The sequence below is a fragment of the Lissotriton vulgaris genome, chromosome 8 (assembly GCF_964263255.1).
Source record: "Lissotriton vulgaris chromosome 8, aLisVul1.2, whole genome shotgun sequence".
Lineage (NCBI taxonomy): Eukaryota > Metazoa > Chordata > Amphibia > Caudata > Salamandridae > Lissotriton > Lissotriton vulgaris.
Window position 1 is genome coordinate 1,270,217,182 of NC_141696.1, and position 16,619 is coordinate 1,270,233,800.

Genomic DNA, 16,619 nt, shown 5'->3' on the forward strand with positions numbered 1-16,619 from the left:
AAATTATATGTGATATCCAAGAATAATTGGATTTTTAACTGCTATTTTGTGTCTGTATATTATATGTTTGATGGCTTTTTATTGCACAAAAAGCATTAACTCCAGAGCTTATATTTTGCTGGCAATGAATGTCATTTCATAGACATGACACTACTCCTGTGAAGATTTCATCTCTTGGGAACACTGGTCATGTCCTCATTGTGACATCAATTCTGTGAAAGACATATTTCATTCGTTGGAGGTCTGAATTCCATGATTCTAGCTAATTAGCTGAAGCTAATTAACTTCAAGCATAACAATGGATTTAGATATTTACAGCTCTATACCATTGCCTTTTATGTATTCAGAACTCTACTAAATAAAGGCATATACAATCTGATCTTCAGAGTGTATTGTTAGCTCTACTCTGCAGAAAATAGCTCCACAAATCTCTCACTTCAACAGACAGAATAGAATGTGTTTTTAATTTAAAAAAAAAAATCTTTTTAGTAGACCCACAGCTCCAGAATGCCATACAGGACTATTTTTCTCTACTCGTTACCACAGACTAGAAAAAAAGACTAGCATTTCACTTACTGTTTTCAATAAACATTTCCTTGTTTGTTATAAAACACAATTGTCATGCTAGCTATCCCCAAATAAACATGCAGTGCCAAAAATAAATAATGAGTTCCACATGTATTATGGTTCAACAATGCCAAATAAGGCTGTAGGAGAAATGTCGCAATAATCAGTTTATTATGTCACAGAACTCCTCAACTGCAATATACGACCATGTACATGGCTACCAGTTGTGTGTCCTCCCTCCCTCTCTCATTCCCTCTCTCATTGATGTTATTTGGGTTTGTATCAGTGAGGGTGCCATTATTACAAGAGTAGCAAACAGTGTAATGTCTTAGCGACATAGTGTAGACCGATTAACTGACATGTCACCAGGAATGGATCAGTCGGCGACAATGCATAGTCCAAACCCTTAGGAATTTCCCTGGTGCCTGATAGGTCCAATTTTAACAAGACACCACAAATGCATGACAACTCAACAAAAGAACACCAAAACACATACAACTTAACAAAACCACAAAACAAACACGAGGAAATATCAACAACAACCTACAGCACTATAATAAAGCAATACACTACAATACAACACAAAAACATAAACAATCAGGAAGAAAAAAAAGACACAGAAACCTAAACCACCACATCACAACACAATAATTCAACAGCACAGCACAGTCACTTACTCCAATAAAGTGGATATGTACTGTTCAGAAATCTACATACAACAGAGTATAATCATTGCAACATGGAAACTATGTATTGCAGAGTATCGTTTATGAAATATGGACTGCACTTGTAGATACATTTTGCACATTTATGGACTCTCTGGAGATCACTATGATCATAAACACTGTGACTTCCCTCTGGGTTCACTGACACTCTATAAACCTCAACTGCACTCAATATATCCAATAAATATGTATATTTATACACATGTGTGTTTATCTAGTATATATTACAAAGAAATAGTACAGAAGATGAGATGCATGGAAAAGATGAGAGTAGCAATATTTTGTACTTAGCAAGGCAACTTTCAGAAGTGGGAATAGATGACTAAACCCAATAAAAACACAATTCGTATATTACGAAGGACAAATGTTACATTAAAAGGAATTAAGACATAAAATCATGTTCACTTACCATATATGCAACAAGCAATATTAACAGCTTCAGTATTTGACCTTTGCCTTCAAATGCTTCACAGTCCATTTTTTCCAGGCAGAATTTGTAGGAGCTAAACAAAGAAAAGTAACGGAAATTGAATTTTAGAGTTCAGCATTAGTGCACCTAATCAATGTTTTGTAAAAGTTTACATTCAGATTTAAAGAGCTTATGCGTACTATAAATTACCCAAATCATAATCAGGAAAACTCAATTAACAAGCAGAGGTCTGGTAAAACTCCAATTGTAAACCTAACTTTCATCTGCAACTAGAAAATATCACCAAATCACAATTAGAACGGTCCCTGCAACGTATTTGTGCTACTCGTTATTTTTTTTCTAATTTGAAGAATTTGTATTGAATTGAAGGAAAGGGGCATATATTAAAAATAAAAAGCGTTTCTACTAGCAATTTAAAATTATCTTTGATAGAATGATTGAAGTGCTGCATTAGATATTGTCTAGGAACTTCACAACATTGTCCAAACGGACTGGAAAATTGTGTCAAGATTTGGTTTCTAAAATAAAGTGAATGAGATGTCAAACATATGTTATTGTGAGAAAAAGTACTACTGTCAGTCACTGGAAACTCTATAAACATGCATTTTGCCCAGTAAAGGAAAAATAGAAATGTCAGTGAAGAGAATCGAAGTAAAATTTGTGAGAGTATAAAGAGCAGGGAAGAAATAAATAAATAAAAAGAGAAGCAAAAAAGAATAGATATTAGGAGGGGTATGAAGCTTGTGTTTACCATATGTGATCCAGTACTTTTTTGTATCTTATAGAATGTCAGTTTATTGCAGGCATATGCAGTTAACTAAATCACAGTTTACGAAGAGAGTAAGGATGGTTTAATTTAGGTGGCATTTAGATACCTAATATGAAGGATGAAACTGCAAGACTGGGCTTGAGGAATGGTCAGAAAGAGCTCAGCTCAAGGTGGTTTCAATTGTTTGTGGAAGAGATCCATTCTATTCAGGAGTTTCTTTCCTCTAATGTTTTTCAAATGGGGGACATTCATGATATTAGTGTTTCACTGGTATAAACAGTAAACCCACGACCATATATAATGGTGTGATAATTTCTTGGCATTCTTCCAATTGAAGTGAATGCATTTGGAGGTGAGGACAAGTAAAAATGTAATTTCTTGTTAGTATTTTCAAGTTATTGAAACACCTAACTAGGTCAAAAGAGTGGTATAGCGATTTGGAGGCAAATACACTATATATATATTCCTTGTTTTTGGGAGTCATGGGATACAAGGGTTTACCTCTACAGGGCGACTGACATAGCTATTTAAGATTGTAAGAGTGATTTAAATATTTATTTCCAGTGACATCTAAGTTTAGATCTTAAAGCCAGTCCTTTTTGTTGTTTAGATTAAAAATAAGGGCACTGATACATTTTAATGTTGTAGAGGATGTGTATCCCTTAGTCCTGACTGGGATCAAAAATTTGAGTAGTTCAGGTGTCAAATGAGGGAGATGTAGTTTTTGATGGTGTTGTTTAGCTTCACAAAACTATTAAAAAAAACAATATTTTTGGTATTCTGTTTAACCTGTAGTTAGGGAAATGACAAGAGTTTGTTCTACCTATGGAGGTCCTGAATGGACTTTATCTGAGTATTTATCCAAGCTTCACATATTTGGAGCAAGCCAGCGTAAAGGTAAGTTTGATGTCCTCCAAATTTGCTGGCCATCAAATACCTATTATATCTAATAATCATAAATGTTAGCTAGTAATACTCCAGCGAATGCCTTGGTATTTCGTAATTTGGATAATACACCGGGTGTTTTTGTTGACCCAATTAAAAGGCGAAAAACGTATTTTCTTTATTTAGTAACTTAAAACAATAATAGACATAAATGATAAAATAATAAAACAGCAATATCATGAACTCCAATTAAAATCTACACACATTAGTGGCTAAAATACAAGGCTGTAAGATCATCATTCATTATTAAACAAAGGGGAATTAACTTAAATCCTAATTACACACACATAGCCCCTGTTTTTAGTGTATTTCAATAGCTTAAGTTCCTCTAAGTCCATCAGCCCCAGTTAAAAAAAAAATATACATTAAAACATATAAATTCATTAGGTAACATTTGTAAATAAATAAAATCAATGCAGATTTCACTCTAGTGACTTGTTTATCTCTCACTAGGAGTAAAATAGGCATTTGTCGCTGTACACTAAAGTGCTTACAGAACATTATAAAGTGCATGGTGTTTTGGGGTGAGAAGGAATCCCAACTACATGGTTCTAGATCTTCAACTTTATTCCAGCCACTGGGATGTTACCACTATAAGGCATGGTTCAATTGTCACACATGATTTCAGTATAACATAGTCCCATAGAGAGGGTATACACAATTCTCTAATTTCTCTCTTTTCTTGAGCTAGGGCCAAGTGGTGGTTTCCAACCCATTTTAGGTCAGCGCAAACAATCTGATCAGGAGGAGACACAAACAGCTCTGGGCATCCTAGTTTTGTGAATGAGAACTTAATGTACCTTAACCATGGAATAATACTACCCTTATCTAGGTTCAGACATTCCTTCAGTATGGCCGATTAGCCCCAGCTCTGTGTTTGACCATACCAAAATCCATCTGAGAAGGAGCCTCATGGCAAGTCGATCTGATATATATCAAACCCCTAATTCTTTGTAACTGATACAAGAAGGGATAGAGCGTGGTACAGCTAATAAATGTCTCATAAACCTATTTTTTATTATTTGTAGCTCAGAGGTATCTTTGTATCCCCAATAGCATTGAGGGTCATCCCTCTGCCCCGTTGTAAAATAACAGATCTAGACCATGGTAATAGAATACCCACTATGCATGCTGCATTCAAAATATTTATTATTTGCCCAGTATGAAGTGTCAGATTTATATAAATCAGCAGGTACCCTATCTGGCTCTGGAGCCTTATTATCAGATAAATGTATAATTGACTTCGTTATCTTTAATACCTGAATTCTATATTGGGCGTATCTAAAAGACTCTCCTTGTTGATAATTAACTCATCATTGGAATCTGGGCTATAAAGTCATTCTTTGTTTAGTAATCGTAGTTTCATACACTTATGCTGCAAATTAACAAAACGACAGAGCAGTGTTAGTTGATAAAAACTCTTTCGCCAGGTTACACTTGAGTTTTGGGGATTTTATTTAAAGGTTCCCCTTTCTGTTGACAAACTTTAAAATTCTTATCATATTTTGGATAAAGGATTTATTCAATGGAACCCGTGCATCTTATTCCAGTTTGATCTGATCCCACTGGCCTAATCTTACATCAAGAACCGAAAAACTGTAGGATTTTAAATCGCTGTTACACCGTAGTCCTCATGACTGGTTTATATGCGTCGTACAGCAGTTGTCTTATTGGATTGGGGTTAGATCAATATTTTACAATCATTCTGAGAATGCCTATCTCGTTTTAACTCTCTAGTTCATAATCTTTCTTTACAAGTGATTTCCATTAGTTCTCACTATAAATGTATTGTAAACAGTGTTCTCTCTTTTCAGCCTTGGCACAATGAGGAGATTTCCATCCCGGTCAGTATTTTATATCCAATATTTTATCTTGGACACGGTTTTACACTAGATAGATTATTTTTCCTGCTGCTCTTTTGTGAAGCTGCCAGGTGATAACCATATTCTAATTTAATTGTGGACAGTCTAGTTAAAAAATGAAGCAATGAGAGTGTGTCAAAACAACTGAAAAGGTTTAACATATCCTGGTGTGAGACTTAAAATTGCAAAAAACATTTGCAAAACAAGGATGCTAAAATAATTGCACTACGCTGCAGATTGTGGTCCTGTAATTACAATCCGCAAACTTTTACTATGGGGTTGCTGCAACACACACGATTCAATTTTTTATATATTTCAGAATACATTGACACAAAAGAGTAATTTTTAACAATTTTCTTCCTAAGTGCATTATTTGATAAAGTAATAATTTCCTATACTTGCTACCTCTTCTCAAACATCCTAAAAAACATGCAGAGATCCGTGCACCTTTTTGTTCTATCTGCACCACTTACGTTATGTTAAATGATAAGATAAGTATTGTAAATTAATGTGTTAAGTTCTGTGAATTATTTTTGCTTGTACAGCCAATTTCCAATGCATGCCACAGGCCACCAATTGGACGCTCCCTTGAGAAGTTACAACTTCTACACACCCAAGTTAAATGCTCCAGTGTCCAATTTCTGATAATTTGCATACATTATGCAAATGTAAATTACATCTTCTTGAAGTAGTGATGTGAATTGTTCTAACATTATAGGTGCTTGGAATTTGACTTGTCTTGGGCTAAGTAACATATACATATGTAAAACACTTGGTGAGTCAAGCCCACTTTATTTTAACTCTGCAAACATTTATAGTCTTGGGGTTGTTGGATACCACAGACTAGTACTTAGAGTGTGGCTGCGCTAAGAATCAACAGCGGAAGGATGGATTTTTCCCATCATCGGCTCATCTTTTTTCTAAAATAGTACATCCTCTGGTTCCTAACCCCACTGTTGTTTTAGAAAAACCTGATGACACGATGTGGTTACCTGAACGCCTTTGCCTTCAAATTATAGAGCACGAAAACCTTCGTCAAACTCCATGTTGTATCAATTATGAAGTAGTAGTTCTCATAAATTGTAAAAATAAATAAATTTATGACTACTTTGTTCTGAGCAAGTCTGCTGAAAACGATCTAAGTTGGTGATGAATGTGCCACGTTTGTTCAATGCTGAAATCATGATGTCCTCAGTCCACAGTCTGTAAAGCATATCTAGGCGCTGTGTAAGCAAGGAATGATTAAGTAGATGAAAAGAGAAAATCTGTAAAGCACACACTTTGACATCATCTAATTTCTGAGGCTTGAGTTACACAGACAGGAGAATAAGTTAACCTCTCCAAGAGATCTGGCAGTCAGATTTTAGCGCTTAACTCCCCCAAAAAGGAAAAGGGTGTCCTCTGCTGCATTATAACATATTAATAAACATACAATGTCTATTATTTTCAAGAACTGGGACTGATTGTGTTACCAAGATGAGTTTCTTAACCACTGTGTTGATAGCCCAGCAAATTACGTGGTGTCTGAACTTATGAACACACACATTTAATTGAAGTTTTAATTTAAAGAGTTTTATACAGCACTGGCAGGATATCAGAGTGCTTTACAACACCGTAAGATATTAGTAGTCATTAGCAATACAGTATAATTGTAGTGTCAGGAGTCCAATCATCATCAGTCAATAACAATACAGTACATTTGTAGTGACGAGTCTCAAAACATAGTAAGGACCTTGGGCGAGATATGCATAATGTGTTCGTTTTCCAGTGTGCGTTAGGAGTCAATTCCCATACGGTTGAGGTGCTGATTTAGGAGGAGCTCTTTTAATTGTCTTTTGAAGCTCATGAAGGAGTTTGTTCTGATATGTAGTGGATAGAGGTCCAGATTGTGGGTTCAATGCCAGAGAAAGAGTGATAGAGGGCCTTTTGGTTATGTTACTTCAGGATAATGAAAAGAAGTGTGTTGAAGCTTCTTAGATTTATCATTTGGCCTGCTTTTTGTGAGTTTAGATGTTAGGTAGTCTGGTTAACAGTGTGACGCGCTTTGTGGGTGAGACAAGCAGTTTTGAAGCAGCATCGTGCTTCGATTGTAAGCCATTTTAGCTTTTTCAGAGAGGAGGAGATGTAATCATATCTCTTTGCTCCAATGACCTTCCTGATTTTTGAGTGGCTCTCAGAGGGGCTAAGTATGCTTCCTGTGCGCCTGAGAGGGAGGCATCCCGCAGAATAGTCTGGATAGAACCAGTGTCTGTGTGGCTATTTTTAGGTCATTTGATGGGAGGAAGAGCTTAGTTTGTTGAAGGAGCTTTAGGCTATAAAAGTCACCCTTCGCTGTGGACCTTACGTGTGTGCTCATGTTTAAACTTGAATCCAGGGAGATCCACAGAGACTTGTCGGAGTGTGCTACATTCAGCTTGCAGTTCAAAGTGTCCAGGTTATTTAGCCATTCTTGGGTCTGCGGTGATTGGCCGTGGCTGGATAAAACAAGAATTTCAGTTTTTTCTTGGCTGAGTTTGGGGTGGTTGCGCAATAGCCAGTTCTGAAATTCTATGAGCGGAGCATTAAGCCAGCATAAATCATTCAAAGAGGATATTTCTAGGTAACGATGGGTGTCGTCCACATTAATGTGGAAGGCAAGTTTTGCTTGTCTGAGTATTTCAGCTAGGGGCTCAATGTAGATGTTGAAGAGTGTCAGAGAGAGGACGGAGCCTTGGGGGAACACCTCAGGTGATGGTAAAAAAATCCGATGTCGAGTTGTTTATTTTTATTAGTTGGGAGGTGTTGTGCAGAAAGGAGGAGAACCGCTGCAAAACTGTGCCATCGGCTCCAAAGCGTTGTTGCAGGGAGTCCAAGATAGCTTATGGTCGACCGTGTTGAAAGCCACTGATAGGTCTAGGAGGATGAGCATGCAGCATCTGTTTGTGTCTATGGATTTGTGTATGTCATCTGTTATATTCAGCATCGCTGTTTCCGTGCTGCATCCCTGGTGTGAATCGAGTGGGCTATTGGTATCAATGTGTTAGTTGAATTGATTTGCTTTATTTTAAAAAATCTAGACAGAAATGAAATGGCAAATGTTTGAGCAGTGATTGTTGGGTCAAAAATGTGTCTCCGTAGAAAGAACCCTGTAAAGGATAAAGAGAAAAGCATCTAAAACGTCATGGTAGGAGGAGGAGAAGCACATGTTGGACTATGCTACTGTTCTGTACTATAGCACCAAAAAGTGTAGATGTCCTAGGGAGTGCAGATCTACTGAACGACATCTCATTGTGAATGGACTATGTCTAATGTCCTTGATCATTCGCCTGTAAGAATAACCAACTCAAGCAGCTGTGTTGAGCAAAAGGATAAACTTTCCCACATATCAAAAACTAAATTACATGAACTTTTTTTCAACTGAAGCACACACAGAAACGTATGGATGAAGCAAAAGGCCCTCTCTCAATAGTGTAACAAAAAAGCTCTTTTTGTGTTACAACCAGGCAGTTTGATAGCCACTCATTTCATCTGCAGTGCACTGCATTCCACATGACCACTGATTCTATACCGGCTAGCCACCTTTGTCTATTTTTGTCCATAGGTATAATTGTTTTACCATTCCAAGATGGTTGCCACTTTTAAGAGCATTGTGTCTACCATCTGGGATCGGCAACAATGATGCACTGTGCACAATACCATGCGAAGAGGGGCTCCCACTGCTCTGTTATAGAGCAAGCATTCTGGAATCCTATTTGCAAAGTCTATCATAGTTTTATCACTTCAAGATGGTGAAAGAAATGGCTTCTAAAGTTGACAGCCATGTTGAAATTTGAAAATAATTATATGCTAATAGCAAGGCAGCCACCTGTTTTTTATAATTGTATTATTTATTGCAGCATATGCTGACCACATATAGGAGGTGGAATGTTTTCTTTTTTACTTTACTATTTTAATTTATCTTTCATGTGCCTGTTGAATTTTGTGTGTGTGTCTTTTCATATCGAGGATGAATAAGTGAATGAATGCAAGAAGGAGCAAATGGAAGATCCACTATGTGGCAAAAATGGGTGGCCATCTCATTGACAGTGGCAAATATATGCACCCTGTGTCACTCGAAGTCTAGAATACCTGCGGAGTGGTTGAATGAATAAATTCAAATGGCATCCTGTGAAAGGTTCCCTTATAGGATATTACATAATATTAGTGTACAATATATAGATGATGCAGAACATCATATCAGTTACATTGAACCAAGTTATCATCTTTCCAGATCTGGACACACCAGAAAATATGGGTGGTTTGCATTTCACATCTACACATGTATGGCTCTAGTATTCAACCATCCGGAAATATGAAAGGACACTCACCATCCCTCTCCCTTCTACTATATATTCATGCTATATAATATGTTACACTGTTCCCAATGCCTAACCATGTAAGAAATTAAAAAATCGATAAAGAACTGTTTTAACAATAGAATGAGCAAGCGGGTGGATGAATGGATCCACGTGTGCAAGGCTGAGTAACACTGTGCACGTAGTAAGTACCTTAACTGAGCACTGACTAACATTGCAGGTTTAGTATAAGCCAGACTAATTAGGATTGCCAATGCTTGGTCAGAAAATGGCTCATTAAAGAGTCTGGCGCAGTGCTCTGTTGGCCTGAAAAATTTGCAAATAAGTAATTTTGCTAGCCTAATTAAGGAAATAATTTGTTCTTCTGATGAATTACGGTTATAAATGTTAGGATGTATCATTTGGATCCGGGAGCATGAAAGCACTTTAATTACACTATGAAAAAACATTTTGTCACATAAGGTAAAAAAATTATATTTTTCAAAATATGTGATACACAAATAAATTGAGTGGAGGTGGCGGAACCCCAAACGCTATCAATGAGAATGGTTTATGGGGCTCCCTTTCTGCTCAATGGATCAGTCTCAAATTCACCCCACCCACACACATCACTGAACTTAATGGATTCTCCCTGTAAATATAAGGCATTCATATTCAAAACTGATTAATGTTAAAAATATCATCACATTTTCCAAAAACGGGGGAGTTTGGCAATAAGTGATGAATACAGTACAGGATGAATGTAATGTTATATTGTTTTCAGCATTGTTATGAGCCGTCTGCTATAAAATAAACAGAAAATTTGAGTTACGGCATTTGGGGTGAACATTTTTCAAAGGTTCTTGCCCTCACGAACTTGAGGACCTAATTTGTAGTTTTACTTAAAGGTACTCTCTTTAAAAAAGTAGCAGATGTCCAGTCCACCATTTTACACGTGCATTACAGTCAATCCCACTTTGAATAAGGCAGACAGGACATTCATCACGTTTTGACAGAATACCCTCTCCGTCAAACTGTTAACTAAGGCCCTTAGTCTCAACTTTATCATCATACTAACCTCTGGATATATGGAGGCTCCGTTGTATTCCTCATTCCAACGGGTTGAAATCAAAAACGGAAGGTAGTCGTGCTCCCGGTAAATGACATTGCATCATGTGGTATGTGTATTTAATGGGTAAAGTCATATGCTGTGCAAGACAATCACCGCCTAACCGCAGAGCATCACAAAGGCATTGGTAAGACATGGATTGTGTGACTTCATAGTCTCCACACTGGAGCTAGAAACATTCCCAATTTCCCCTTACTCAGGAAGCTTGTGGAAAGAAAGGTGACTAGGCAGATCTAAGACTATGTGGAAAAACGCATTTCATCCATGACCACAGCCTAGATTAAGCCCCTTGAGGTGCACAAAACAGCCACTGCAGATAAAAGAAAGCTCCTCCATTCAATGGGCAAAGGCAAGGAAACAACCCTCACAATTACAGAAGTCTTCTCTGCCTTTGACACTGTTGATGACAAACTATTGCTGGAAAGGCTAGGCAAATGGAAAAGAATATTAGATCAACTACACATTGCGTCGGATCTTTTTTTTCTAACTTCAGTCAAAAAGTCAGGATTAGAACAGGAGAATCATCCAGACACATGATATCCTGCAGCATCCCATAAGGATCATGCTTTTCGTAAACATATGCCCATAGCACAGCTACTTGTCCAGGATGCAACATTTGCAGGACCCGTAGCTCCTTCTTATTCAGTGCCATGGATTCCACTGCAGCCCAACGTAACATTGTAGCTTACCACTTTGGGGTCCCTGAGAGAGACGCAGGTTTCCATCTCATCATAAGGGCGCATCTGGCTAGCAAAAGTACCAGGTCAAGAAATTGAGTCATTGCTCCTCCTTCCTTTCCATGGCCATGGAGGCCCTGAGACAGGAGTCTGGGCTGTTCAGGTCTGAACAACCTGTGACTCTCTGGAGGACTGTACAAACTATGTACCAGAAGGTACACATTATAGGAAAATTCCCAAAATATGTGCAGTATGTCCGCCTGAGGGTGTTGACCACATGCAGAGGATATCTTGGGATATGTCTTATGCAGCCTGGCCAGTGTCAAGTAGGCTCTGTGTAGGATATTGTTTTTTTTGTATTGGAAGCGAATATTGTGTGAGACCATGCATGAATATTTAGGCACCCTCTTCCATTCCTTGGGAGTCAGAGGGAGTTCCAGATATTGTTCCCTCAGGAATCTCAGGCCAGCAAGGGGATCTACTGTTTTACCAGGGATGGCTCTCATGATCCAGGAGAAAAGGTGTCATCCAGTCCCCAGGGTGGAGCGTATCTGCATCAGTGGATGCATGACAGTCAGGCGCCTGTGCATTAAAAACTGTCCCGATGGCAAGTCTATTTGTCACAATCATACATCAAAAGGGATCAGCATATGGTCTTGGAACAAAGCTCCGTGTGTGCCTACCCCTACATTCTAGTATGTCTCCATCCCTTCCCTGTCTACCACCTCCTGATGCACAGCTAGGGAGCTCAACGGGGCGTCCAGTGTGTAAAGAAGTGTGCCCGGAGTGAATTTCAGGGCTCTGCTATAGCACATGCAAGCTACACAGAGTAGGCTGTTAGGGTGTGCAGGCATTGATGATCATGAGAGGAACACCCATGCTTTATTCAAGGTGTCATTCCAGATCAGATCCCCGAGCATTCCATCTAGCAAAAGGAACACTCTGCGGGGAATGAGGATTCTCTAAATTTGCAAAGGTATAGAGCAACCTCTGAAGCATTACCCTCCCCTGTACTGTAAGAGGGAACGAATGCCAAAATGGAACTTAGGGCCTGAGAAAAGAGATGACTTTCATTGGGAATCCCCATTCCCGGCAGAGTGTTCCTTTTGCTAGATGGAATGCTAGGGGATCTGATCTGGAATAAAGGGAGACACAGAGTTTTGCTAATTCAATTTCCCACAGTGGTCGAGGGCCTTGAGGACCCGAACTTTGAACGTAACTGTTTAGCGGCACAATAGCTATGGCTAACACACTGGCTGCGGGATTAATTTAAAATAGGTGACGGCAGTGTTTGGCAATGACACCTTGAATAAAGAATGGGTGATCCGCTCATGATCATCAATGCCTGCACACCCTAGTGTGATATAGAATTGAGGTGGAAGCTCTACGACATTACCTAACCCTTCTTCCTTTAGGATTGGATGCCCGTCTCTGTGTATGATCGATTTATGATTTGTTTAATTACATTAAACTTAATATCAACAAGAAGGTCTGCTCTGATGAGAAGAGCGGCCTCGTCCACACCAAGGAGTCAGGTAGAAAAACACTGAACACTGCAAATATGTTGCTCTTTAAAAAGAAACTTTCGTTCAAGCTTCTGAAACTCAGTCACTGCAATAAAATGACGGAAAATCAGCCCAGGGCGTTTGTAATATAAGCTGCTAACGATCAAAGGGAAACAAACAAATGTCAGCCTCCCTCGCAGGTGTTTAATAACAGCACAGCGTGTTCTGCCTGGAGCCAAAAGTATCAGTCGCCTATAGGGGAGCTCATCTCCCCTGCACTGTGGCTGCCTGTTGTGCTGTGTTCTACCTAGGTGGGAATCTAAATTAAACCCCACTGACACTGGAAACCTTTACTACTCGTCTTTGTTAATTGCTGCACCTGGGCATTTCAAGAATTGCCAATTTTACCCCAGATTGTGTCAACATCCCCGTATGAACGGCTGGGGAGGGCTTCTGTCTGAAGCAATCAACAAAAACCTTAATTACTTGTATGTAATGTAAGTAATGTTTTAAAAAATCAGTGTTTCTCTATTTCCATTTAAAAAAATCTCTATTTTTAAAGAACAGGAAATCACCACAACTAGCAGTCCATTTTAATCTCAGACCTGAGCTAGCCCTTCAAGCAACCTTTGCCTGTGTCTCTGCCTTTGACAATGTACAGTTCTTTCCTGTCTTTCGGCTAGATCCGTGCTACATAAATACCACGTGTACATACTAACTCATGCTTACACTACACTGTTCTAAATGTAGGTGTTACTTCAAGATGGCAGTCAGGCTTTAGAAGAATTCAATATAAATGTGCTACACTGCTGCCTGGGACTTTTTCTTAATAGGTGAAGCTGCTCCTGGAGGCCCTATAATACAGCATTATAGCCCACTGCCAAGGGCCAAACCAGTTGTTAAAGGCCCTGAACCCAAGTTATAGGCCTGAGCCGCAGGCGGGACCTATAACGAGAGTGAGCACCTTTAACAACATGCATAGCTCGAGCCAAAAAGGGCTATAGGGCTATTAAAACATTCCACCCTGTAATGGTAAAACATTCTAAATTAAAAGAGGATAAAGAGAAGGACAAACGTTGAAATACTGGAGCAGAGGGCTTACACCAGCCATTATAATCCCTGAGCCACTCCATTGTCTTCAATGGAGCGCTCAAAATTCCAATGTTCTAATGTTAGTTAATGCACGGCAAACATAAAACTGAAGACAAGTTAATGACAAAGCTGGAATGCAATCAATAAATGAGACACACCATTTATTACTAAAAGTATGTGCAAGTTGGCAGCCATGTTTCTGCTCAGCGCAATACTGTATATTCTTCACTCTATCTAATTTACTCTGAAAGGTAGGCTGGGGGTGTTACTGAAAGGACGTGCATGTTCTTACATGCAAGACACAAATATAAAGCACTGATGAACTTGTCTTTCTTGCCACTTAGTCATCCCTGGTGCATAATTTGGTCCTTCATTGCAACACTATTCTGGTGGCTCAATGGTTAGAGCTGATTCAGAAAAGGGGGTGGTGATGAACAGAGTGTCTGAATTAAGCAGACCAATCTTACCCAGTCCAAAGATCAGGGCTTGATCCATCACCGTTTTTTAACTCACTGCACCATCCCAGCTCAGAACCTGGCTACATGCAAATTAGTCTGTTTCTGTCCCAGTGCATGATTGGAACAGGGCAAACCAAACTACCAAGCCAATTCTTATACTGGGAAGGAAACAAGCTTCCGGGGACCGGTTTCTGGCATTTCAGCCGTCGTCGGCCCGGCTTGCTTGAATCCTGATGGTGCAATGAGCAAGGGACTCACATCTGAGTATACCCTTCAACGCTTATGGTGGACAAAATGATTCAGAAAAGGGGGTGGTGATGAACAGAGTGTCTGAATTAAGCAGACCACTCTTACCCAGTCCAAAGATCAGGGCTTGATCCATCACCCTTTTTTAGCTCACTGCACCATCCCAGCTCAGAACCTGGCTACATGCAAATTAGTCTGTTCCTGTCCCAGTGCATGATGGGAACAGGGCAAACCAAACTACCAAGCCAATTCTTATACTGGGAAGGAAACAAGCTTCCGGGGACCGGTTTCTGGCATTTCAGCCGTCGTCGGCCCGGCTTGCTTGAATCCTGATGGTGCAATGAGCAAGGGACTCACATCTGAGTATACCCTTTCACGCCCTTTCTGGTGAAGAATTGGCTTGGTAGTTTGGTCTGCCCTGTTCCCATGATGCACTGGGCCAGGGACAGACTAATTTGCATATAGCCAGGTTCTGAGCTGGGATGGTGCAGTGAGCTAAATAACGGTGATGGACCAAGCCCTGATCTTTGGACTGGGTAAGAGTGGTCTGCTTAATTCAGACACTCTGTTCATCACCACCCCCTTTTCTGAATCAATGGTTAGAGCGGCAGACCCTGATGCAGAGGTCTGGCCCGGGACCAGGGTTCAATTCCTGCCTCGGCGGCTCTTGGACTCAATTTCCCCGGACCTGATAATTCTCGCCTCGGTGCCTAGTCTAATCATGGGTTCCACTCTGTGACTCTGGGCAATAGCTCGCTTAATCTCCACAACGGCCAGTGCTTAGATGCCTGGCTTCACCTTGGGGGTGCCCAGGAGTGGACATCTCACAGGAAAGCCAGGAAGAGTTCCACAGCGGTATGAATACAGCGCTACGAGATCTCAGGGTAGAAGTGCGCTATATAAATACAAACACATTTACATTTACATTTGAGTATGTTAATATAAATACCCTACAGGGCTTATTCACAAGCCACTGGTGCAACACTTTGTATGATGATCCAGGTGTGCAGAGTGCAAACCCATATCTACGAGCCCAGGCAAAGCCACTTCGCGTGGTTATAGTGTAAGACAACGCAGCACACACTGCATTGCCTTATGGTGTGCCAGGAAGGCGTTCCATGGGCATTGAGGTAGGTTTTGCCATGCAACACCTATGGATTCTGATGCATTCCCAGGTTTACAAGGATCTGTACACCTGGGAATGCGTTAAAACTGTATGCCCCCCCCCCCCCCCTCCCAGGGCACAGTGGCACCGCTAGACCTACTGCCACCGGGGGCGGACCCTAAGTTTGCAGCCCAGTGCAGGTAAGAGCAGGGGGGGGGGGGAGTGGCAGACGATGGATGACTTTTTCCTTCTGGGGCAGGTGGGTGACGGAAGACTTGTTCTCTGGGTTTGGTGGTAGTCGACAGACATGACTTGCTCATTTCTGGGGCGCCCAAAAATCAGTGCAGTCTGGGGCAGGCCGCTCCATTTATCACCAGCCAAAAGGCCGTCCTGGGGTAAACCAGTCTCCATCCACATAGACGCCAGGCGACCCCAAGGCCTTCCCGCGTTCTTTCACCTCTTCCCAAAGCAGCTCCCCTGTCCGGCTGGTTTGATGACACTTCTGTAAAGGCTGCTGGAGGGTTATTGGATTAGCTGCTTATATGGCAGCTGCCCTCGTCAACAGCACAGCCCCCTCCTGGTCACATCTGGCCTGGAAGCATTCCTGACGGCCCCCACCGCGAAGCCGTGAACATCTGGGGCGCTCACTTCACAGCACCGCGCCGCCTTCAATGGATGGGCCGGCGGCATTCCGATCCCCGGCGCGGGCCTGCCCGCGGCCGCCCGCGCCAGCTCCAGGCCCCGGTGTCTGTCCATGCCGGGGACCGGCTCTGCGGCCTGCGGGAGGCGGAGGCCC

The 16,619-nt window shown here is 40.7% G+C and overlaps 1 protein-coding gene across 1 annotated transcript in view; it reads right to left on the minus strand.

The window, feature by feature from the left end:
• The window catches only part of TNFRSF19 (TNF receptor superfamily member 19), a 171,439-nt gene that overhangs the window by 147,879 nt on the left and 6,941 nt on the right, over nucleotides 1–16,619 (minus strand). The window contains exon 2 of the mRNA XM_086935193.1: nucleotides 1,702–1,795. Coding sequence (XP_086791319.1) covers nucleotides 1,702–1,770 — 69 coding nt within the window. The 5' untranslated portion in view covers nucleotides 1,771–1,795. The remainder of the gene's footprint in view (nucleotides 1–1,701; nucleotides 1,796–16,619) is intronic.